The sequence below is a fragment of the Rasamsonia byssochlamydoides genome, assembly GCF_041956645.1.
Source record: "Rasamsonia byssochlamydoides strain NRRL 3658 unplaced genomic scaffold VTN77scaffold_43, whole genome shotgun sequence".
NCBI classification, from domain to species: Eukaryota; Fungi; Ascomycota; class Eurotiomycetes; order Eurotiales; family Trichocomaceae; genus Rasamsonia; species Rasamsonia byssochlamydoides.
This window is the reverse complement of record NW_027192426.1, coordinates 143,878-166,423: the sequence shown is the minus strand read 5'-3', so window position 1 is coordinate 166,423 and position 22,546 is coordinate 143,878. Positions and strand designations below refer to the sequence as shown.

Below are 22,546 nucleotides of genomic sequence, written 5' to 3'. Positions count from 1 at the left end.
TCTCATAATGGAAAGACTTGATGAGAATGACGAAGATGCGATGAGAATGATGGCGAGTCGGGACGGAATGGGCAACTTTACTTTGGTCGATGTGTATGTGTGAATTGGACCTTTTTTTTTCCTTTTCTTTTTGTATGTATGTACAGTACTATACCATGGATAGGAAGGATAGGAAGGAAGGGAACATGAACTTGCCATGTGATATGATGAATGGGATGGAATTGGGACGGAATGAAATGAGATGAAATACAATGGAATGAAATACAATGAAGATGCACTGATTGGGTTTCGGATTTGAATAAAAACACACAAAGTATGCTATTTTCTATACTATTTCTATGCTGTATGCTTTTACAGGTAGATCAGACCAGATCAGATCAGATCAGATCAGATCAGTAAGGAACTACCGCCCAAATCGCATCTGCGCTCGGGCATACCGCCATAATCCCCGCAGGAATCCCTGGTACTCGACTGCCTCATCGTCGTTGCCGCCCGTGATGCTGCTACCCCTATCTCCCGTGCAGAAGATCTCTGTCAGACGGATCTGCCACGGTGGATACCCGTCCAGATTCACGTAAGGACCAAAGATCAACAACAGATCAGGCTCGGATTTGACGGGACGGAAGAGATCGGACGATGCCGGGTCGTCTGTCGTCTGGGTGGCAGGCGTCGATTGGGAAGGCTGCGAGGTGATTTCGCTGATTTCGGCGTCGATGAGCTCCGTACTGATGTCAGCCGGCGAGAGCTTGCCGTTCTGCGACATCTCCGTCAGGGTCTTGGTCAGATCGACCAACGTCTCCCGGCCATCCGACGCCGACAGCAAAAGAATTGTCAGCGAACCGGTGGCTGATCGCTTCGTGGCCGACTCGGAGAGGGAAGGACAGTAGACGCTGTGGTGAGGGGCGAACACGCGCAGATTGGGCTGGTGGGAAGGAGACCCGTAGTATGAGGAGAGTTTGTCGGTTACAACTTGGTAGAGAATGGGGATATACGATTTCAAGATCCCTTCACGCGGTCAGTCCAGATACATATATATATGACAAGCTTATACAAACCCGTCCTCTCATATATGCTCAGCGCCGGAATGCCGGCACATGCACTCCAGGCTGCCAGTTCCGCGACCTCGTCCATCAACGTGTGCAGCGCATCCTCCTCTTTCCGCAGCCTCAGAATCACACTGAGGTGTTCCGGTATGCGGTTCAGGGACCGCACATCTTTCTGGATCAGCTCCGGAGTGCGATGGTGATAGTAGACGATGGCCAAGATCCGATCGACCACCGCGAACGCGGTCTGGGACAGGCGGACATAGAGACCGAAAAAGAGATGGATGAGGGTGTATAAGAGCTGGTGGACCTGCGACTTGATGAAATTCCGGATCAGGGCGGTTTTCCTCTTGTGCTTTCTGACACTCTTCCTGCGTCGCTGCTGCTGCTGCGACGGTCGAGACGACAGCGCGCCAGGGTCTGGGAGGTAAGGCTTCACGAGCTGCTCGCGGTCGGCGGCAGAGAGCTTCCTGCCCCGTTGGCGGACATCCTCGCGGTACAGTTCCGTGTCTTTGGAGGACACCATCAGTGGTTGGGACATCGAATCCCAAAATATTCCAAAGGAAAATCAAAGAGGCAGGTTAGATGCAAGCAGTGTACAGTGACAGATGTGGATAATGTTGGAGATATTCTGCTGGGATTTCTGCCACGTTGGGCCGCTTACGCCTGCCAAGATCCAACCAGCAATCCATTACTGCGGTAATCCTGTTATCATTGAGAGTCATTTTTGTCTGTAGCCTCAATTGTACATAAAACAATAGTGTGACAGTCTCAAGCAGGTAAAACAATTGTGTTCTTCTTTCTTTCACACGTGCCATAGAACAATGGGAAATACGGAGTAACTGGTCATGTCCGTTACGTTACAGTACAGTATTCTTATCTGAATGCCCTAGGCATTCTACAATATACTGCCAAGTTGAATTTGTGTGTCTGCTTTTGTACCAGCCCTAACTGCAGAAATAAGTCTACTTATGTAAATCCACACAAGAATCAACTAATCTATCATCAAGAATCCCAGAAATTAGCCATTCTGTGCTGCTGCAGAGATGCCTACATCGCGGAGGCGGTGACGGCGGCGGTGTCCCTCGATGAGTCCATTATTATATTGGAATCCTTCCTAGGTATGTACGGTACAGTACATACATTGCAGACATCCACGTCTCAGAGAGTTCTCTGCGCGAGCACTGCAGACTAGAATTAAACAGCAACGGAATCATCTTGCCAGAAACTCTTTTACCGCTCTTTCAGCCACCAAAGTCTCCCATCTCCCATTTCAGCCTGCCCATGCGCGGGGCCCCCCAGATCGCAGCATGCCCGACAGCTCATCCATGAGCTCCCAATCCAACCAGGCCTCGCGCTCCCTCTACCCCCAAGGCCCCAGCTTCACTCTTGAAGACTTCTCCAGTCGCGATTTCATCGTCAAAGATTTCATCGAGTCCCTTTCCGAGCATGCCATCCAGCAGCGCCGCTCGGCCGCAGGCGCCTCCGCCAGCGCCAACCAGCCCTTCGACCCGAAACTGCTGATCCGCGCCTTTGAACATGCGCAGCGCCGCCTCAGCGAACTGTCGGGTGATTTGGAAATCCGCGAGAATGAGCTGTCGGCGGCCGTGCGGAGGGCCGAAGCCCAGCATGCGCAGAACCTCAGCACGCTGGGCCGAAAGCTGCGCCAGACGATCGAGTCGTTTCAGAAATTAGACACCTCGCTGAACGCAGCTGGACTCGGTAGCGGGGGAGATGGCAATGTGGCGGTCGAGACAGGCAAGAAACTGGAAGAACTCGACAGGCAACGACGGCGGGCGCTAGATGCGCACTTCTTGATCGAGTGCTGGGATGAAGTGAGCAACCGGGGCGACATCACCCTCCTGGAGAACCTTCGACGGTCTGGCAGCAGCGAGGGAAAGCTCCGGGCAGCGCATATCGCCAAACAGCTTTTGCGAATCAGTCAAAGACTTGATCCGAGAAGCTGGAATGACGCCGGTCCCAAACCCAACGGATCGAACGCCAATGGTGCCACTTCTCCCGCGTTAAATGGGAAGGGGGGAGAGAACCTGCCCAAAAAGAATACTAGAGAAATCATTGAGAAGTTTTCAGAAACTCTCGAGAAGGATCTACTCAAACAGTTTGATGATTTCTACCGGAAGGCCAACTTCGAAGGCATGAAAGATTGTGCCACCGTTCTCCGGGACTTCAACGGAGGCGCCAGTGTCATCGCTCTGTTTGTTAACCAGCACCAGTTCTTCATTGACCGAAGTCAACTGGTGACGGAGGAAGTGGGTGGTGATGCAGAAACGTGGGAGAAACTGGCAGATCCGGATGCCGACCCTCCCGGCGTTGAGCCGAGTTTGCAGTCGCTGATCGACGATGTCAAGGTGGTGGTCCAGGATGAGTCGGCCATTATCCGGCGCGCCTTTCCATACTACGAAGAGGTGCTGGGGCGGTTTCTACAACGGGTCTTCCAGCAATCGATCCAGCAGCGAGTGGAGATGGTTCTGGACAAAGCCAGCAGTGTGTCCTCGCTAGCCTTCTTGCGGTGTCTGCAGAGCTCGAGAAGCTACATCAGCGCGCTGGTGGACGACCTGAAGACACACGGATTGACGGAACACCCCGAACCCATCTCCTCGCAAACGGCTATCATCCTCGATCAGCAGCTGGAGGATCTGTTTGTTCCCTACTTTGTTGGGTCCTCCTACATTGAGAGAGAAAAGAAGAATCTGGAGGAGTTGTACACTTCGCTTCTGTTCAAGTTTACGGCGTTCCACTCGCGTCGCAAGAAGGCCACCACCTTCATGGCGTCACTAGCAAAGAGTGGCAGCGAACTTCTGGCGTCTGCCAAGGAAGCATATCTCTACCGGCTGGACTCGTCTGACACTACGCCGACGCAGCGACAGATGCTGTTGAAGGTTGCCGGGCTCAAGGATCCTGGCGATTCCGCGAAGCAGACCGAATCCGAGTTTAGCGAACAAGACGGCTTGCTCTCTGTCGAGTTTGCGAAACGGATGATCAAATGGCTGGCCGAAGGCGTTGGCCGCAGTCTCGAGCTGAGTATGGGCAGTGAGACACCAAAGGATGTCGCCACGCTTCTCAACCTGCTTCTATCCATGATGGCCGAGGGCTACGTGGAGGTCGCACTCGATGCGTCTCTCGATACGGCGATCTCGCAAGAATCCGCCAAGGTCGAACCGGACTTTGCGTACCTGCCCACAATTCGCGCGGCCGTCAGCATCACGCATTTGATGATGACATGCATCAATACGGTGCTGATTCCGCTGGCGGCGAACAGTATCACGACGCGCCGGGAGATGGAGAAGAAGACGAATCTGACTGTCAATCGGATCGAAGACAAGATCAATGCCATCGAACAGAAGACCATAGACGTGGCGTTGGCGTGGGTCAGCAAGCTGCTGGGGGGGCAGAAAAAGAATGATTTCCGACCGAGGGAGGGGGATGCTTCGACGGCGTGGTTGGAGATGTTGCAGACGCCGGTAAGTTAGCTTTTTTTTTTCTCTCTTTTTCAACTTCTACTTCTGGGCAGATGCTGATTATTTTAGACGTGTTCCTCCATCTGTACATTCTTGACACGCCTCCATAACACGGTTCTTACGTCTCTTCCCTCGATCGGCTCCAATATTAAAAATCTACTGACGGAGCTTGCCCTGGGGATCCGCAGCCTGCTTCTGGAGCACTTTAAGCGGTTTCAGGTCAACGCGCCCGGCGGTCTGATGGTGACCAAGGATATGACGCGGTACGTGGAGTTGCTCAAATCGTGGCAGATCGACGAGGATCTCAAGACGATGGGCGGTGCTCTGGATGTGCTGTTGGAGGTTGGCAGTTTGTTTGTCGTGGGCCCTGAAGCGCTGCGGGAGAAGCTTCGGGGCGGCGCAGCGAGCGGCACGACAGGCAGGAATAACGCGGGAGCCAGCAGCGGAGGAGCCGACACCAACGCAGGTGTTGGCCTGTCGGTGCAGGAAGTGCGGGCCTATGTGCTGAGGAGAGAGGATTCCAACACGCCGGCGATGCAGAGTGTCTTGAACTCGCTATAGTTTGTTTCTATTCGCGTTGTGCACTTTATTCTTTGGGGTTCTCCATGTCTCCCAATCAATATCTTCACGCCTTCATGTGTACCTACTGTACATCCCAGTTATACCCTTTTCAGTCTTTGCATTTGTTAGCTCTACCTACAGTACCTCTACATAGGATGATTGGTATCACAGTGGATCTCCATACTCTGGAGTAGTCAATAAGGTTCGTACGGTAGCGTTCGTCCTGCCAACTTGCCAAATGAGTGGTCAGCCATACCCTCGGCCTGTTTACCTAGTCGTAACTCCATGCTGCGGCTGAAGTCAGGTTAGGTTAGCCTCTGCTCGACAGTGTGGGTGTGAGTCGTGACAGGAGGACGTCAATTAGTCTGTGACAGACTGACAGTGACAGGGCGCCAAGACATGCATATCTTGAAACACGCCAGAGGCAAAAAAAACACCTCCACATTCGAAGAGTAGTTGCCGTCTCAAACAAACACCGCTCTCAGTGGATCAAATCAACTCCTAGCTTACGAAGTACGGAATATGGAGTACTGTAATGCCACAATTATTGATTGATTGGCCATGCCTCTTCTCTCTCTCTCTCTCTCTCTCTCTCTCTCTCTCTCTTTTCTACATCGGGTAACTCGGTGAATCTGGGGCTAGGCCACTGAGGCAGCAAACAATCCACACCTGGGCATAGGTAGGTAGGTACTGTACCTAGGTAGGAGCTAGTTTATTACATATCAGCAACACCAACATACATAGTTACTTCATAGTAGCCTGACTGGGAAGGAGTACATAAGCTGATATATCAGATAGATAGTATNAGATAAGAAACGAAATCCGATCGATCCCTTGTTCCATTCCATTCCAGGTCAGGAAGTATCTCCATCTACCTAGGTAGGTAATATTACTCCGTAATAAATGAATTGCAGAGAATCTAGATCCCTGCCATGCAGACTGATTGTGCCACAGATCGAGAGATCATGGGATCTGTAGTTGACAAACTAGTTGTACGGAGTACGGAGTAGACGCGGCGGAATCTCGGAAAATGCTGAAACAGAAAACCCGCCAGAAAGTTAAAAAAGAGAATGTTATGCTACTTAGGTAACTGTCCACTGCTCTGTTATAAATAATAACCCCGCAGGGCTGAAGCCACCTACCTTAGGCAGCTACCTACCTGTAATGGAACAGAATAATGGGTATTGTGGGTAATATCATCTCATCTCTCCCTCTACTGATAAGTAATATTTTTTTTCTTAAAAAAAAAAGATTGGGGTCTGCAGAATTTTCTCTGCTGAGCCTGCAAGAGTTGTTTATATAGAATAGAATACCTGTGAAACATGCATGCAGTCGGGAATCAGGATCCACATATCTACCTAATCTGCTGTATCTAAATCTCCGATTTGAGTTGTCGATAATAAATAAGGTTTAATTTAGAGATGAGTAACGTAACTCAACAGTTTACCCCTCACATAGCATACCCTACCAACAGATTGATACACGGAATTATGTACATACATACATCCATAGATAGCTAGCAAATGACACATGTGAGTGGGGATAGATAGATAATGCATTAGGAGGTTCAAGGATGAAGAAAGGGATAAAGCATAAGTATAGTACAGTATACATCACATCACATCGACTACAAAGTGCCACACTACGCGAACACACAGACACATGGCTGCCATACCATGCATGCAGCAATAATGCAAGGGTTCGTTCGTGCTTTTTTTTTCTTCAGAGATATCTTTTTGCCCAATAATAATCCAGACAGAATACGAGATCAGACTTCGGACCGGAGAATTTGTGGAAATAGTCTGTGTGATTCGTCATGCGGCTATCCGTCAGTCGCTCTCTATCTGTCACGGGACGCTGACGCTGTTGGCACTCGGTTATCATGCTGGATTAGGTAGGCATGCAGCATTAGCAAGTAGCAAGTAGCTAGCTACCTCAGCCGTGGCTAATAATAATACTATTTCCAAGAACCTAGAAGCATCCAATCCAATCCAACATCTTCTCATTTCAAGATTGTTGGTTTTGTCTCTTTCTTCCTTTCTCCTTGTCAGTCTTTACTTAATTATCAGGTCTTTTGAATAAACTACTCCGTACAGAACCCGTACATAATATATATTTAGACCATGAAGCCTATTGAGTACTGTACTGTAATTAGTAGCTGTCTGGTGCATAATCTCTGCTGCCGCTAGACAGGGATCTCGAGTAGTAGGCTAGTAGCTGATTCAACTGCCCAATCAACCCGAACCAACCAGGTCGAAACCACCCGCCCGGCTGACTCCGGCAAGGCGCTGACGAGATTCGACAGATAACCATGATTCACGAAGGTTCAAGGCGGGTTGAATTGATGATTCGCAAGCGCCTGGTCTGGTCTAAAGTTCCCGCGCCGCGTGGAGCAGATAGACTGTCAGTCAGATGCATGTCGACAGCCTTATCATAGGCTGGCTGTCCGTCCTTCAGCGGAATCGATCTCACTAAACTGACGTGCTTGATAAAATGTCTCCAAGGGATGGCAGTCACAGTATCCTATTACTGAGAGGCTACGAGTCATGTTCCTTATGCACAAAGTTTCACTTGGAGGCCTGAGCTGACCGTTGGCTGTCAGTCTGTGCGTGTTATCCCTTTTCTGTCCTGCCTTTATCTTCATCCTCATCATCACCATATTAGCTAAGATGATGGTGCAAATACGGGGGAATTGATGACTTCGAGTCATTTAATATTGTCGCGTGTGTCCACTGTCGGAGCCTCAGAATTCCTAATTTGCCCTGCGGGCCGTCTTACCGAGTCCAGACTGATCGACACAACGGCAGCTCCTCAGGATTCGAATCCAACCAACCCCGGAGCGACGGTTTCACAGTGGGGTCGATGACGTTGACGAGACAGGTGAGACAGGCCGTCGTTCGGCCTCGCTAGGAGAATTCAGGAAAGGATTATACGGAGTAGTTGGCGTTGGTTTTCATGTTTTCTAGCAGAGTACGGAGTAAGGAGTATTCTGTAGGCGCTTACGCTGTGACAGCGGGATCTCTGAGGACCAATCAAGGCCTTGCATCCAGAAATCTTACGGGTGATTCCCCCGTTTGACCCGGGATAATTCTCGATCTTCAACGGAGTAACCTTGTCAGTGTGACTGATCCCAAAATCTTTAAAGTACTCCTCCGTACGGAGTAATCTTCCGTCCTGCGAAGCTTGGCCCCGAATGGAAGCGCGCATCCACGCCTTCTCATTGGCCCACATCTGGCAGACCGCCGACGGGCTGTCCACGTTGCTCGCGTTTCAATAGTCGCGCCTGTCATCCGGTGTGTTTCCACTGCTGTCCACCGCCAGGCTGTCATTCTAGCCGTCAATAACAGTCAATAATAGCTGACAGTCTCCCCAGGAATAGCAAAGCTAAACCTCAACCGCGCCTAGCTCCTGCGACTCTCTCCGGTGGTGGATCGCGTGTGGTTCACCGTCCGGCAAACTGCAGGATGAGGTGCAACTTGCCCTCTCTCCAGCCGTGCCAGCTAAGCAGTGGATGGATTCTCGAATTTGAATAGAAGGAAGCTTGGACGCTGAAGTTGAACCGTGCTCTGTATAGTACAGAATTAATAGTCGTACCTAGGGCAGTTTCACTCCGTGAGTGCCGTGTGCCCTTTTTATCCTCTTCTCTTCTTCCTTAAAGCCTTGTTCTTGCTGCTCGAGGTGAGATAGACTCGAGAACGGCTGAACGGGCGTTGCAACGCTGTTATTGAGATTTCTCGAGCTGTTGGATCCTTACTTGTCTGTCTTCGGGTACTACTGCAGCTATCTTGAATAGCTTGTCCATCTTTTTGTCGTCCTTCGCTTGTGGAAGTAGACTTATTCTTCCATTCGATGTCCATTAATTCCACTTTCCATTCGCCTTACGCTCCTTCTCGTGGCTATCTAATTTTTTCTCCGACCTTCCTAATTCTTCATCCGTCCTTCGTTTCTTTTTCGTTGGAGTTACCGAGTCGATAGTCTCAAAACTTTTGCAATGCATACCCCTGCAAACCCCAATGAGGCTGACTTAGAGTCTCTCCCTCCTGCCGTCAGGAGAAAGGTACGTCCATTTTGAGGGTTTGCGTTCAAAAATGAATACCCATGTTCACAGATTTGGGACCCTGCTATTGAACTTTCATTGTCGTTTAATCTCCGCCTGCCAATGGTCATTTGCGCACCCATGTCTACTATTGCCTGTAGCATCGCGATCATGCGATGTGTCGATACCTTCTGTATTTGTGGCTGCATGCCTGTTTTTTGAGTGCTGTTCAGATTCCCCTATATGTGATTTTTCTTTTTCTACTTTCTCCATGTCACATGATCTCCCTTATTGTTGCATCTCTCTACGCTGCAGACAAGCTGTCACTGCCAGGATCTCTGTCCATGCCGATTGGTGATGCTGGTGACCTTTACGGGCATAAAACTACAGCATCTGGGCAGTGCCACCCTGGGCATCCTTGTCTATTGGCTCCCTACCCCACTATGCAAAACCCCTGAACCAGGCACACAATTTCCTGTCCCCCTCCATCCACCCCCGACACGCACCGTCGTGTTTCCTCCCCACTATCTATCCACTATCTATGCCCACTAGACGCCCACACCCCTGGTACCTCGAATCCCCCAAACTCGTGGCAAAGTCTATCAACCATGAATCAACCACGATAGTGCCTGTGGTGCCTTCTGGGGCGCGGACCGGCCCTGGTCCCGCCGACTCTGTTCCCAAGGGTCCTCGCTCAGCGGCCGTGCACCGGTTCTGGAACCGCCAGCGTTGATGTGTGATTTGCTGCTGTCGTGGATGCTTTTGTGACTGACCAGACGCCCCTCCTACAGTTCTTCTCGAATCTCGAGCGCTTCCGTTATGAGCAAATGCGCCTAGCTCAGAGCTATCACAGAGACTATGTTCAACGCTACCGCTCGAATCCGTCTGGCTCGTCCAGCCCAGCAGGCCCATCAAGCCTCCTCCACTCTCGCCCAGCCCGGGCTCGGACCATCGCTACCGAGAGCCCGTTCTCCTCCAGCTACCACAGTTTCCAGAAGCAGACCACCCGTCGGCTGCGCAAGCGCGATCATGCCGAGCTCCTACCAGCGTTGGAAGACTGGCTGTACTTCCATTCTCTCCCGCCTAAGATCCAACAGACGCATTTCTCTAAGGAAGAGCAGCTCCTGCTGCAGAAGTTTCTCCTAAACGGCGATATCATTGACGCAGCCGATCAGGCCGTCTATAAGTTTGAACAGCGACGACGAGCCTTACTCCAGAGAGAGAAAGAGAAACAATCCCCCTCCGACGACGCGGAAAGGACCAGCAGCCGCTCCAGAGCCTCTTCAATGGTGTCGACTTCCACGTCCTCAGAGCAACCGGTCGACTCCGCCATCGATATGGATGACTCCTTCTACGACAGTTTCCGCTGGCTCGACGAGGACGGCGACCTCGATCTGGCCTTGGATGACTATCATGCCCACGTCGCCGAGAGTGCCGGGGCCTCGCGGCCTCCAACGTCCGCGTCGCAGCGTCGAAAGCCCTCCTTTCGGCGGACCTTGTCTTTTTCCACGATGCATCGAACTCGGGCCTCGACCTTCAACGTCAGCTCTCGATCCCTGACCTCGAGTCAATCGTCCAATCTTCCTTTCCCGATCCTAGGCCATGCAGCTCATCCCCGCACTTCCCACGGCCGGCCGGCGTCAGCCGCTCGCCCGGCCCCTCGCCACGTTTGCCATCGTTCCTCCAACTCGATTGACCCGTCCGCTCAATACTACCAAGATCCTGAGGCTCGGCTGAAGCTGCGTGTCTACTTGGCATCCCCGCAGAAGTTTGATGAGGCCATTGAGTTCGGATTCCCCTCTTTGGACAACAAGGAGAACCTTCGACCCAAGCCATCCCGTGAATGGAAGCGGTCCCCTCAAACCAGCCACCAAGATTCTGAGAGGACTTTTTTGGACGATGATACCCCGTCTGTAGATGGGGACGCAGCGGGCGATGAGAACGGCGACCAGAAAGAGGGCAGTGAATCTGAAATAGACAAGGATTCTGGATTCGACAATCTGCAGCCTCTGCAACAGTTGTCATCTTGGAATCCTCCCGTAGGTCGACATCGCGAGATGACTTTGAAAATGACTTTGACCAGGCCGGATTTGCGAACGGCTGATACCAGTTATAACGACGCCGATGACCCATTGAAGTTGGCTGATCTGCCTCCGGCAGACGAGAACGCTAATCTGTGGGACGATTCACCGGAACGTGAAGGCGTGGTGAAGAAGATGTGGCGCAAGTTCCGGAGGCGAAGAGATTAGAAAAAGTTGTCTCCGGCATGACTACGACTTTGTCTTCTCACTCCGCGCTGGGTCCGCGTTGATTCTTATGGCCGAATTTTTTTTATTTTTTTTGTCCATATCTTTTGTCATTGCCTGTGGGCCAACTTGCCCTTCTTTTGACCTTGTCTTCTCACCATCCTGATTGGCGATGTGCTCCGGCTGTGCTGCGGAGTTCGATCGTCTTGCTATATACCCTCTTTTGTTGTTCTTCTCTTTTTTCTTTCACGACTTTAGATGTCCTCTGCAATTATCCTGTGGTGTTGGCCCACGATGAAAAGCATTCTAGCGTTTTGTAATTAGAGAACTGATTATGGCGATGCTTAGATTTCCGATATGGATCAATACACATTATTCTATTCTCTTTCTTCGACCTGAGATAAACCTCGAGTTCTAGAATTGAATGATATCAGTATGAGATTACAGTATGGATGGAAGGAATATTATTCGCCCCAGCTATGTAAGATGAGGCGGAATCCAAAACCAATCGACAGCGGTGGTCAAGGAGGCTACCTACTTCTAAAGAGATTCAATGGGACAGCAGAGAATTGATTAATTGAGAGTATGTAAAAGGGTAACCAGTTAGATAGCAACATTCCTGGTCCCTGCTTTCCTGACATGGCGACTGATATCGTCAGCGCTGCAGCAGTCATGCACGTGACCAAACATAACCAAGCTCCGTTTGAGGCCACGCAGCTGCCACGACGCCCCCAAGGCTCCAATGCCAACCTTGTCCTTCACCAGTTCACGCATTCAGCAGAAATCCCTAGAGTTCTTTCGTTTGTAGTCGCATAAGCTTGACTGGTACCGAGTTCCCCTTCTGCGCTAGAGTGTTCTTCTCTTAATAATCTGGTACTTAGTTTAGATTCTAGGGTCGATCGCGGCCGTCCTCTATCTATCTAGGTAGCATCCGCTCGGCGCGAGCTTGTCTTCCCAGCCTTCCCTTCAGATGCCGGTCCAGCAGCAATTACGATCATCATGATCCGCCGCTGGCTTCTCCTCACCTGCATCTTGCTGCTGGCGGTGGTCTCACAGGTCTGCTCGGCTAAAAAGTCGGATGGCCCCAAGATCACAGCCACCCGAGTTCCCCATGAGCCGATCTACGTGTTCTACTTTGACAATTCCGACACCATCCTCTTCCAGGATGCCAGCACAGCGGATGTGTATCGGTCGTTCGACGGCGGTGCGACGTGGGAGGTGATTGATGACGAAGATGGAGCCATGAAGGGCTCCGTATGGTCGATCCAACCGCATCCCTATGACAACCAGAAGGCATATATATTGGGGACTCGCGGACAACATTGGGTCACTACCGACCAGGCAAAGACATGGCGTCGTTTCGAGCTCAATGCGACACCTTCGATCTTAAACCGACCCCTTGCCTTTCACGGGCGCGATTCCCGCAGAGTGATCTTTCACGGAGAGCAGTGCTTTCAGTTCCGTTGCGCCGAGAGGGCCTTCTACACCACCGATGATTTCCAGACCATCGAGCCGCTGCGCGACAACAGCCGGGGCTGTTCGTGGGCCGTGGGAACGCCCCAGTTCGCGGAGGGCTTACCGGGTGTCCTAGATGAGATCACGGATCGGATTTTCTGTGTCGTGCCAGGGTTGAAGATTCCTTTCGCCTACGCGTACCGTCTCGTGTCCTCCGACAATTTCTTCCGTGATGATGAGGACGGCGTCGAGGTGAAGTTGCATGAAGGGCGCCCCGTGTCGGGCATTATTAATACTGCTGCCGTGAAGAAGTACCTCGTTACCGCGGCCAAGTCGCAAGGCACCGACGAACTGGCTCTCTATGTGACCGATGACGCGAAAGTCTGGCACCGCGCAGAGTTCGGGAATCATAAACTGGAGGAGGATGCCTACACGGTGCTGGAGAGTACAAATTACAGTATTCAAGTGGACGTGATGAATACCGGCCGAATGACCAACATGGGCGTTCTGTTCACCTCAAACTCTAACGGCACCTACTTCACCCGCAATATCGAGCATACCAACCGCAATCTGCAGGGCTTGGTGGATTTCGAGAAGATCGCAAACGTCCAAGGTATCGTGCTGGTCAACGTCGTCGACAACTGGCAGGCTGTGGAGGAGACGGGAGCCGACAAGAAGGTCGTCAGTAGGATCAGTTTCGACGATGGGCGCACCTGGCAACCTCTCAAGGTCAAGGACAAGGATTTGCATCTTCATTCAGTCACCGCCTTCAAGAACGTTGGTCGCGTATTTTCGAGCCCGGCACCAGGGTTGGTCATGGGGGTGGGCAACACTGGTGACTACCTCAAGGATTACAACGATGGGGATCTCTACGTTTCAGATGATGCGGGAGTGACTTGGCGCAAGGCTCTGGACAAGCCTCACAAATACGAGTTTGGTAACCAGGGAGGTGTCATCATGGCGGTTCCAGACCACGGAAAAGCCAACAAGATTCAATACTCCATCAACCATGGTAAAGACTGGGAGTCGGCGGAGTTGGAGGACAGCATCGTTCCGTCACTGCTCACTACCACATCGGACTCCTCCAGCCTGAAATTCCTCCTCATCGGCGCTCTTGGCGAGGAATATGTTGTGTACTCTGTTGATTTCAGTGGTTTACACGAGCGGAAATGCAATGAAGATGACTTTGAAAAATGGCCAGCCCGCCTGGATGAGAAAGGCGAGCCAGATTGTCTGATGGGACACAAACAATTCTACCGTCGGCGGAAAGCCGATGCGGATTGCTTTGTCGACGAAGAATTCAAGGACCCCGACCCTATTTTTGAGCCGTGCAAATGCACGGCAGAGGACTTCGAATGCGATTACAATTTTGTGCGCAGCGAGGACGGCAAGAAGTGTGTTCCCGCAGCTCCTCTTCGAGTCCCCGAAGGTAAATGCAAGAATCCCGACGACACATTCAAGGGCCCCTCGGGTTGGCGGCTGATTCCGGGCAATGCTTGTATTCGAGATGGTGGTGAAAACCTGGATGAAGAGGTCGAACGACCGTGCAAGGAGGCGGCCAAGGTGCCCTCAGGTGATGCGAACGCCGTTACTGCGACCAAACAGTTTTTCGATGCCAAATCATTTGGCGAATATTACTATCTCGAACGGGGTCGTAGTAGCCGGGGTGATGATGAGACCATCGTTATGCGAACTGCTGATGATGAGCTGTTCGTCACCCATGATCACGGGAAGACCTGGCAGAGAAAGCTCAAAGGGGAGAAAGTGCGGGAGATTGTACCGCATCGATATATCAATGATCGCGCCTTTTTCCTTACAGACGGCGATGAGCACTTTCTAACTATCAATCGTGCGGAGACGATCGATTCATTCGACTCGCCGTTGCCCAGGAATCCAAGATTGACACTGGCCTTCCACCCGAAGTTTAAGGAATGGATGATATGGACTGGGATCTCCAACTGCCACGGTCCAGGGGATTCTTGTCAGAAGACGGCTTACTTGACTAAAAATCGAGGAGATCAGTGGGAGCTGCTCCTGCGATCTGTAGAGAAATGCGAGTTCATGGCGAGGGAAGACCGCCCGGACAGCGATGATCTCATCTTCTGTGATCAATATGAGGATGAGAATCCGAAGGAAGATCGACAGCTCATATCTAGTCGAAACTGGTTTTCTGAGAGCGAGGTCCACTTCAAGAACGTTGTCGAATTCGCGACGGTGGCCGAGTTCATCATCGTGGCGGCTCTGGATCCCAAAAAGGAAGGCTCTCTGAAGGTCGACACCAGTGTCGATGGGAAGATTTTCGCGGATGCGGAGTTCCCTCCCAACTTCGATGTTCCCGTGCAAAAGGCTTACACCGTGTTGGACAGCTCGACTCATTCGGTTTTCTTGCATGTGACGGTGAATAATGAGCGTGACCGCGCTTACGGGTCGATCATCAAGAGCAACAGCAATGGCACGTCCTATGTCCTGAGCATCGGGGCCGTCAATCGGGATAACGAGGGATACGTGGATTTTGAGAAGATGCAAGGATTGGAAGGCGTCGCCATTGTCAACGTCGTCGGTAACGTTCAGGACGTGGAGAAAGGCAAGGAGAAGAGGCTGAAAACGATGATCACCCATAACGATGGTGCACAGTGGACCCTGCTCCCTCCTCCGGCGAAGGATGCGGAGGGTAAAGATTTCGGCTGCTCCGTCAAGGACGGCAAGCCCACAGATAAGTGCTCTCTGCATCTTCACGGATACACGGAGCGAAAAGATCCCCGCGATACGTTCGCGTCGGCATCCGCAATCGGTCTCATGTTTGGCGTCGGAAACGTTGGCGAATATCTGACGACCAAGGATGAAGCCGACACGTTTTTCACGCGTGACGGAGGTATCACATGGAAAGCGGTCAAGAAGGGTAGCTACAAATGGGAATTCGGCGATCAGGGCTCTGTTTTGGTCCTTGTCGAAGAGCTGAAGCCGACCAAGGTTGTCTACTTCAGTGTGGATGAAGGAGATACCTGGGAAGAATTCAAATTCTCGGATGAAGAGATGGTCATCGAGAGTATATCCACTTTGCCTTCTGATACCTCGAAGAATTTCCTCCTTTGGGGGCGGGAAGTAAGCTCCGGTAAGCTGGCGACGGTGAACCTGGACTTTAGTGGGTTGCGTGACCGAAAGTGCAACTTGGACGAGGAGACCGGAGAAGGCGAGGACTACTATCTGTGGGAACCCAAGCATCCTCTCCAGGAAGGGAACTGTCTGTTTGGCCATGTGGAACAGTATCATCGCAAGAAGCCTTCATCGCACTGCTGGAACGACTGGTCTGAACCGCATATCCACCGCATTGCGCGCAATTGCACTTGCACGAGAGAGGATTACGAGTGGTAGGCAGCCCTTCATATCCATCGTGTTGTCAGAAATATTTACTCACTTTTTCTTTCTAGTGACTACAACTACGAGCCGCAAAGTGATGGAAGCTGCGCCCTTGTCCCAGGCCTTCCACAGCCGGATGCGATGGCCATTTGTCGGGAGGATCCCAATGCGATCGAATACTGGGAACCCACCGGATATCGCCGAATTCCACTGACAACCTGTGAGGGCGGTTTGCATCTGGATCGTCTCATATCCAAGCCGTGTCCGAACAAGGAAAAGGAGTACCAAGAGAAGCATGGCATCAGCGGCGTTGGACTGTTCTTCGCCATTGTGATTCCGATTGGATTGGCTGCCGCGGTAGGGTACTACGTGTATACGCGATGGGATGGCAAGTTTGGCCAGATCCGACTCGGGGAGCACGTTGGTGAATCCGAAGGTCTGTTCTCGCGCGATTCTCCACTCATCACGGTTCCTATCGCCATCATTGCTGGCACGGTGGCCGTGATCCAGGCCCTCCCCCTGTTGGCCTCGAGCCTGTGGCGCAGCGTCAGCGGATATATCCGCTTGCCTGGACGAAGGAGCGGGCCAAGGCCGTATGCGACGAGGGGCGCTTTCGCAGCGCGACGAGGCGACTACACCAGCGTCGTCGACGACGAAGACGAGTTGCTGGGCGCTGACGATTTTGACGAGGAGGAAGAGGAGGCTTGACCTGATAAAATTTTTGCATGGCATGGCATGGCATGGATGAATGCGATGAATTTGTTTGTTTTTTTTTGGAATAACAATGGTTTTTGTTCGTCTCCTTCGTTCCATTTTCAAAGACTTGTTTTGGCACTGTCTGTCTGATCTACCTCATCTTTCTTGCTGCTATAGCAAAGGGGTCAATCAATTCAATTCAATGTCTGTGTCTGTGTGAGAGTATTGTGACTATGCCTGCTACTTGCATTTCTCTCTGTATTGTGCTGTATTGTGCCGTAGTCTACTGTACAACTGCAGTTCCATGATCTAACCTCGGAGGTGTCTAGATAGAGTGGATAGATAGAGTGATAGATAGACATTGATTGCTAAGACGTGAATTCGTTCGTGTGATACCGGAGATATATTTACGTATGTATCTGATATCGAAAGCCTGAGAACCAGATATTTGCCAGCACTTTTTGTTTCTCTTTCTCTCTCTCTCTCTTTTTTTCCCCCTTTGAACACGAACAAACCCTGGTGATTATACGGTAGAAGAGAAGAGGAACATCCATGTTGATTTTTTTTATTATTATTTTGGAGTTGACTGTGCAGATAGATAAACTATCGCGAGCAGTTGTTTGATGATGATGGTGATGATGATGATGAATTCATACCTGATCTATTATTAATTAATAGCTGATCTAAAGCACCCCTATATAGTAGATTCCCTGTCTGGATCCCCTATATATTATATCTTTCTCGTGCACAGGGCAAAGTCGTGACTTGCGGTTTTGTATTTTATGTTCTCAACTATTTTCAAAAGATTTGACATCATCATCATTATCATTGTCCTGGCTGGCTTGAGAGCAAAAAAAAAAAGCTAATATGGGTGCCATCTTCTTTCCCATGTCATCGACAATTAGGTAGCGCTTGAATTTTTCCAACAGGGTCCAGGGTCCAGACCAGTAACCAGAAACTAGCAACCAGCAACGAGGGGAGAGGGGCGAAGTCTAAGTAAGCCGAATGAATTCAGGGAGTAGGTGATTGGTAGATATAGATAGATACACACCTGCAAGTAGTAGTCCAGTCAGTCTGATTGATTTAATACTGCTAGCAGCACTGCAGATCTCTGGCAGTTAACCAGTAATCAGTCAACAGAAGGGCGCTAACTGCTTGCTTGCTTGCTTTTACTTACCTGAAGAACATTCAAACAGGAGGAACCCGGTGAATTTTATAAATAGATATGGGATAATACAGCACCAGAGACGATCCAGATCCAAAACATAGACAAACGAGGCGAGAACCTTCAAGATGGCCCTGTCCAGGGCACAAGAAGAGGAGAACCCACGTAGAGTAAGTACGCGATTTGACTCAGTGAAAACAAAACTGTCAAAAAAAAAGGAAAAGCAAAGGTAAGAAAAAGACTACCAGTCAGCTCAACTCAACTGCGTCATAGCCTATTAATGAAGAAAGGAAAGATGGATGGACGGATAGATAGATAGATAGGATAGTCTACAGTCGAACGTGAATGAATGAAAGCAGAATCAGAACCCGTTTCTACTTATTCCACTTTTTTTTTCCATCCCGTTCCGAAGATCTGGTTGAACTTGACGGATGACCGTTTATTGTATTTTCGAGGCCGGATATAGCAGGTGAACTTAAATGAGAAGCTCAGGGCAGGGAAGAGAAAACTCAGTCAGGAAGCCTACTATATATATAGTAGTAAGTACCAGACAAACGAGATGCAGAACGTGACGACAACGGAAGAATGCGATGCATATTGTGACAGGTCTGATTCTTCCATCCATTGCTGGGATTGGGTCCGTCAGAGTCAGTCAGTATTTCATTTTTGTCTTTTTTTCGGGGTTTTCAGGAGATATTGATCAAGATGCTGGAGTTTGATATTTGATATCTGATATTCTTGACGTGGTTATTACTGAATATTTCTTTCTCTGTTGTCCTCGTCGCGTCGCTTTTCTTTGATAGATGGAATAAGCGAAAAGAAAAAAAAAGATAGCTAGCTAGCTAGGTAGGTAGATAGATAGATACATAGCAGGTCCTGTAAAAACCCATTCATTACAGTCTGTACATACGCACCGTTCTAATCATTCCATTCATTCAGGAGACAGACCCCTGCATCGCGATATAATCGTCTGTGTTCTGAAGCCTTGCAACTGCCCGTGACAAAAAGGTGATAGAAAATCTAAATATAGGGCCTTTTTTTTTGGCTTATAAAAAGCCTATCTTTTCGTTCTTCTTCAATCTTTTCTTATTCTTTTTTTTATTATTATTAGAGACGTCGTTAAATCCCCCAATATGATTTTCTTCAGTCTTTTTTGGTAAGAATGCCTCATGCTGGGGGAAAATGTTAATTATCACGAGATACGACGCTAGGATGCTATCTATCTAACAGGTCGGTTCTATGAGGTACACATGCATATTCTGTGACAACTTTGTGTCATACAGTATGAGCGATGATAATAACAATAATAACAGTAATAATTACGGTGAAACTGGCTTATGTCTACTTATACAAAACTTGTCATTTGTCATGTTCATTATTTTGAGACTTTGTCACGTCACACATTCAGTCGTAGTCATCATCTTGTCCTTTTTCTTTTTTTTTTCACCGTCAACGATACAATAATCAATAACAGCAGCGGGGTTTAGTTCCAGAGGGCCTTTTTTTTTTTAGTATGCTTGCCGCTCTGTACATTTATGCATGTACGGTACATACATATGTACTTGCTGTATCTTCAGGTCGATAAATATACAGATAGACAGATGGCAGACAGACAGATGGACAGGCGTGAATGGAAGGTGTGACGTCGACCTCAACCTCGACCGATACTTTCGGATTCGACTTCGATCCGACTAGCCGTGCCAGTTCGAGGGTCGATACGATGACGATCCTCCCTATGCTCACGCCTCCACCCGTCGCGCCAGCTTCCTCTTCTCGAGGACCAAAACCGGGACGATCGTCAGAATGATGCCCGCCGCCACGACCGCAGCTTGGACGCCAAAGACGACGCCGACCCCGTCGCGCGCGATCCACGACGCCTGGAAGTACGCGACCGAGAAGCCGCCGCAGGTGCGCCACATGTTGATGATGGCGCTGACGGAGGTCGAGTATTGGGGGTATTTCTCCAGTGCGTATGCAGTGATAGCACTAGCAGCGATAGTCAGTTAGGGTTCGTAGATAGTCTGAAGGAGTTGCTGAACCGGATATAAGGATAGGTACTGGTACATACACCGTACTCGCAATCATCCCTAGATTGACCATCACCCATCCGAACGCGATCCCGATCCAGTGCTCGCCGAAATTCAGCGTCAGACCGTACGTCAGCAGTCCGCAGGCCATGCTGGCGATGGGGAACCACACGCCGTGGAGCCGGTATTCAGGGCGCCACGAGTGGTTGTCAGCGTCGTTGTTACCGTCTTCTCGGTCTTCAACACCATGTTGTTGGTGACGTTTGTGGTGATGGTTGAAGATCCATTTGTTGAAGAAGTTGCCAAATATGTATCCTACAGGTCGTTACATGTTAGGGGTTCTTCAACTTGAAAGAATGATTCGATATCACCCACCACATAGAGCGCCAATGACACCCGCGAAGCGCATCGAGGATGCCTGCACAGTATTGAACAGGTACGGCGGGGAACGGAGGAAGGCGTCAACTGTGGTGGAGATTCCTTTTTGCTGTTAGCTGCAATTCACAGCCTGAGAATGATGACATACCAATCGGCCAGCAGAAGTTGATCATCGTTGCAATACCTGTAGATTCTCAGTCAGAGATGTCATCGTCACCGATTCGTAGTGGTATAGAGTAGGCCAACCTGGAAGCAAGAGCGGAACCTTAAAGATCAACGTGATCAAATTCCTCGACTGAACGGCCAAAGTGGCGCCTTTCGGGAGTCCTGTGTTGCCAATGCCAAAGAAAGAACTGACTCTGGCCTGCAAAGGAGACGCAACGGCCCGCTGTCCGTGCCGGCTGTCATAGTAGGTCTCGTATCCGAAGAGAATGATCAGAAGCGTGGAGACGCCGTAGAGGGCGGTCAGCACTCCGAAGGAGATGTCCCATCGGCTGTTGCTAGCCTCCAGGATATACCCTGCCACAGCGGGGCCGAGGAAGGGTCCGACGAGAAAGGTCGTGCCCCTGGAGAAGTTAGAAATGCTTCGTTTGTACTGATTGCAGGTAGATATCACACCAAATATTGATCATCCGGGGCCAGTCTAGTCAAGAGTTAGCGGTGATAGACGAAATAAGGTATGAATCAACCAACCTTCCGGATCGTACATGTCGTGGATGATAGGCAGACCAACCACCTGAGGCACCGTTCCAAACAGACCCTGCAGAGCTCGAAACAAAGTAAAAGTGCCCCAGCTGTTGGACAGCGTGGCGCCAAGGACCATGAACGTGGTGATGACCTGGGTCCAGAACCAGACGGGGAGTCTTGAAGATGTCAGCAGATGTCATCGTGTTGACTTTTACCTGAAGATGCTGATACCTTCCGTACGCCTCGATCAGCGGCACCGCAAAGACGCCTCCAAACCCCTGGAGCAGGATGCCATAATTCATGCTGGTCGCGGAGTGCGTCACGCTGGTTTTCCAATCCATCGCTTGGGTGGCGACGAGCGTTGCGCCCCATGTCATTGCCCTGACATCAACCGTCTTAGCAGGATATCCCAAGAAATATACCAGCGTGCTGCCACTTACCCGTCCGCGAGGAGAGAGCTCGAGATCAGGGCGGTAAATAGCAACCCTTTCTGGACGGAGCTCCAATTTCGGGGGTTTTGCATGTCATTCAGATCCCGTTCCTTGAGCAGGGTTGGGTCAGGGCTATGTTCTTGTTCTTGCATGGCTGGAAAGGGTTGCACTTGGGGGTCTTCCAAAGTCTTGGTCTCGCAGACGTCGTATGAAGTCATGATGTCTGTTGAATAGAAAGAAAACCTGTTTATGTGCTCGAAGAACAAATCGAATAGAATACAACAATATATATACAACGAAAAGAGGGTCTCTCGTCGATGCTCGAAAAGAGTGTCTGACTTGTTACACGACAGTATATACTGACTGTACTGTCGGCCTGAAAGGGGAAAAGAAGGGCAACAAAGGAGCAACAACGTAGACGACAGGTAAACGAAAGAAGTGCTCTGTCTGATCTTTCTTGCAGCAGTAGAAATGGACAGGATCGGCACTTCTTTATTTATGCCTGGGTTGACAGTCTGTAGGTCATTCAAACCACATGGCTAGACAAGCGACCCGAGCTGCACGACAGCCAAAGCCACATGGCGTGATAAGAGATTTTTCCGAAGATATATCCAATCGCTATGGAGAGCCTTGAGATCTGGAAGAAGTCGCTCGTATTCACGGGAGGGAGTACGGAGTAGAAAGAAAGTAACAGAGAGATCATCAGGAGTACGGAGTATTACTCCGTACTTGGTCCAGTATTATTCTGTGTCAACTTGTAAGGTTCCTGAAGGGCTCCACGCATGGAGATGGAGACTGGAGAGGACCTTGTCTGCTCCCATGGCTGGTCAGGGCCAGAGCGGTCCAAAGTGCCGAAAAATGAGACGAGACGGAAGTATGTGCTGGTACGTTAGTATACGCAGGTAAATCTCGATAATCGTGCTAGATGACAGCAACATCAAGTCGGATGCTGAGTCGACGACAAGTCCAACGGAAAAGTGGTTCG

The 22,546-nt window shown here is 50.2% G+C and overlaps 6 protein-coding genes across 6 annotated transcripts; 3 read left to right on the top strand and 3 right to left on the bottom strand.

The window, feature by feature from the left end:
• Positions 1 to 403: 403 nt before the first annotated feature.
• VTN77DRAFT_5902 (uncharacterized protein) lies at positions 404 to 1,584 on the bottom strand (the record flags this gene model as incomplete). Its single annotated transcript, XM_069422121.1, has 2 exons — positions 404 to 1,005; positions 1,056 to 1,584. The coding sequence occupies 2 exons, from the start codon at positions 1,582 to 1,584 to the stop codon at positions 404 to 406; spliced, it is 1,131 nt and encodes a 376-aa protein (XP_069276615.1).
• Positions 1,585 to 2,353: 769 nt separating this feature from the next.
• VTN77DRAFT_5901 (uncharacterized protein) lies at positions 2,354 to 5,083 on the top strand (the record flags this gene model as incomplete). Its single annotated transcript, XM_069422120.1, has 2 exons — positions 2,354 to 4,525; positions 4,592 to 5,083. 2 exons carry the CDS (start codon positions 2,354 to 2,356, stop codon positions 5,081 to 5,083), a joined length of 2,664 nt encoding a protein of 887 aa, XP_069276614.1.
• A 2,774-nt stretch (positions 5,084 to 7,857) lies between these two features.
• Positions 7,858 to 8,314, bottom strand: VTN77DRAFT_5900 (uncharacterized protein; the record flags this gene model as incomplete). The annotated part of the gene is made up of 2 exons (XM_069422119.1): positions 7,858 to 7,989; positions 8,087 to 8,314. The coding sequence occupies 2 exons, from the start codon at positions 8,312 to 8,314 to the stop codon at positions 7,858 to 7,860; spliced, it is 360 nt and encodes a 119-aa protein (XP_069276613.1).
• A 760-nt stretch (positions 8,315 to 9,074) lies between these two features.
• Positions 9,075 to 11,368, top strand: VTN77DRAFT_5899 (uncharacterized protein; the record flags this gene model as incomplete). Its single annotated transcript, XM_069422116.1, has 2 exons — positions 9,075 to 9,140; positions 9,911 to 11,368. 2 exons carry the CDS (start codon positions 9,075 to 9,077, stop codon positions 11,366 to 11,368), a joined length of 1,524 nt encoding a protein of 507 aa, XP_069276612.1.
• A 996-nt stretch (positions 11,369 to 12,364) lies between these two features.
• VTN77DRAFT_5898 (uncharacterized protein) lies at positions 12,365 to 16,885 on the top strand (the record flags this gene model as incomplete). Its single annotated transcript, XM_069422115.1, has 2 exons — positions 12,365 to 16,188; positions 16,249 to 16,885. 2 exons carry the CDS (start codon positions 12,365 to 12,367, stop codon positions 16,883 to 16,885), a joined length of 4,461 nt encoding a protein of 1,486 aa, XP_069276611.1.
• Positions 16,886 to 19,777: 2,892 nt separating this feature from the next.
• VTN77DRAFT_5897 (uncharacterized protein) lies at positions 19,778 to 21,713 on the bottom strand (the record flags this gene model as incomplete). Its single annotated transcript, XM_069422114.1, has 9 exons — positions 19,778 to 20,024; positions 20,107 to 20,380; positions 20,441 to 20,545; positions 20,592 to 20,627; positions 20,690 to 21,009; positions 21,062 to 21,086; positions 21,137 to 21,306; positions 21,362 to 21,511; positions 21,571 to 21,713. 9 exons carry the CDS (start codon positions 21,711 to 21,713, stop codon positions 19,778 to 19,780), a joined length of 1,470 nt encoding a protein of 489 aa, XP_069276610.1.
• Between the last annotated feature and the right edge of the window lie 833 nt (positions 21,714 to 22,546).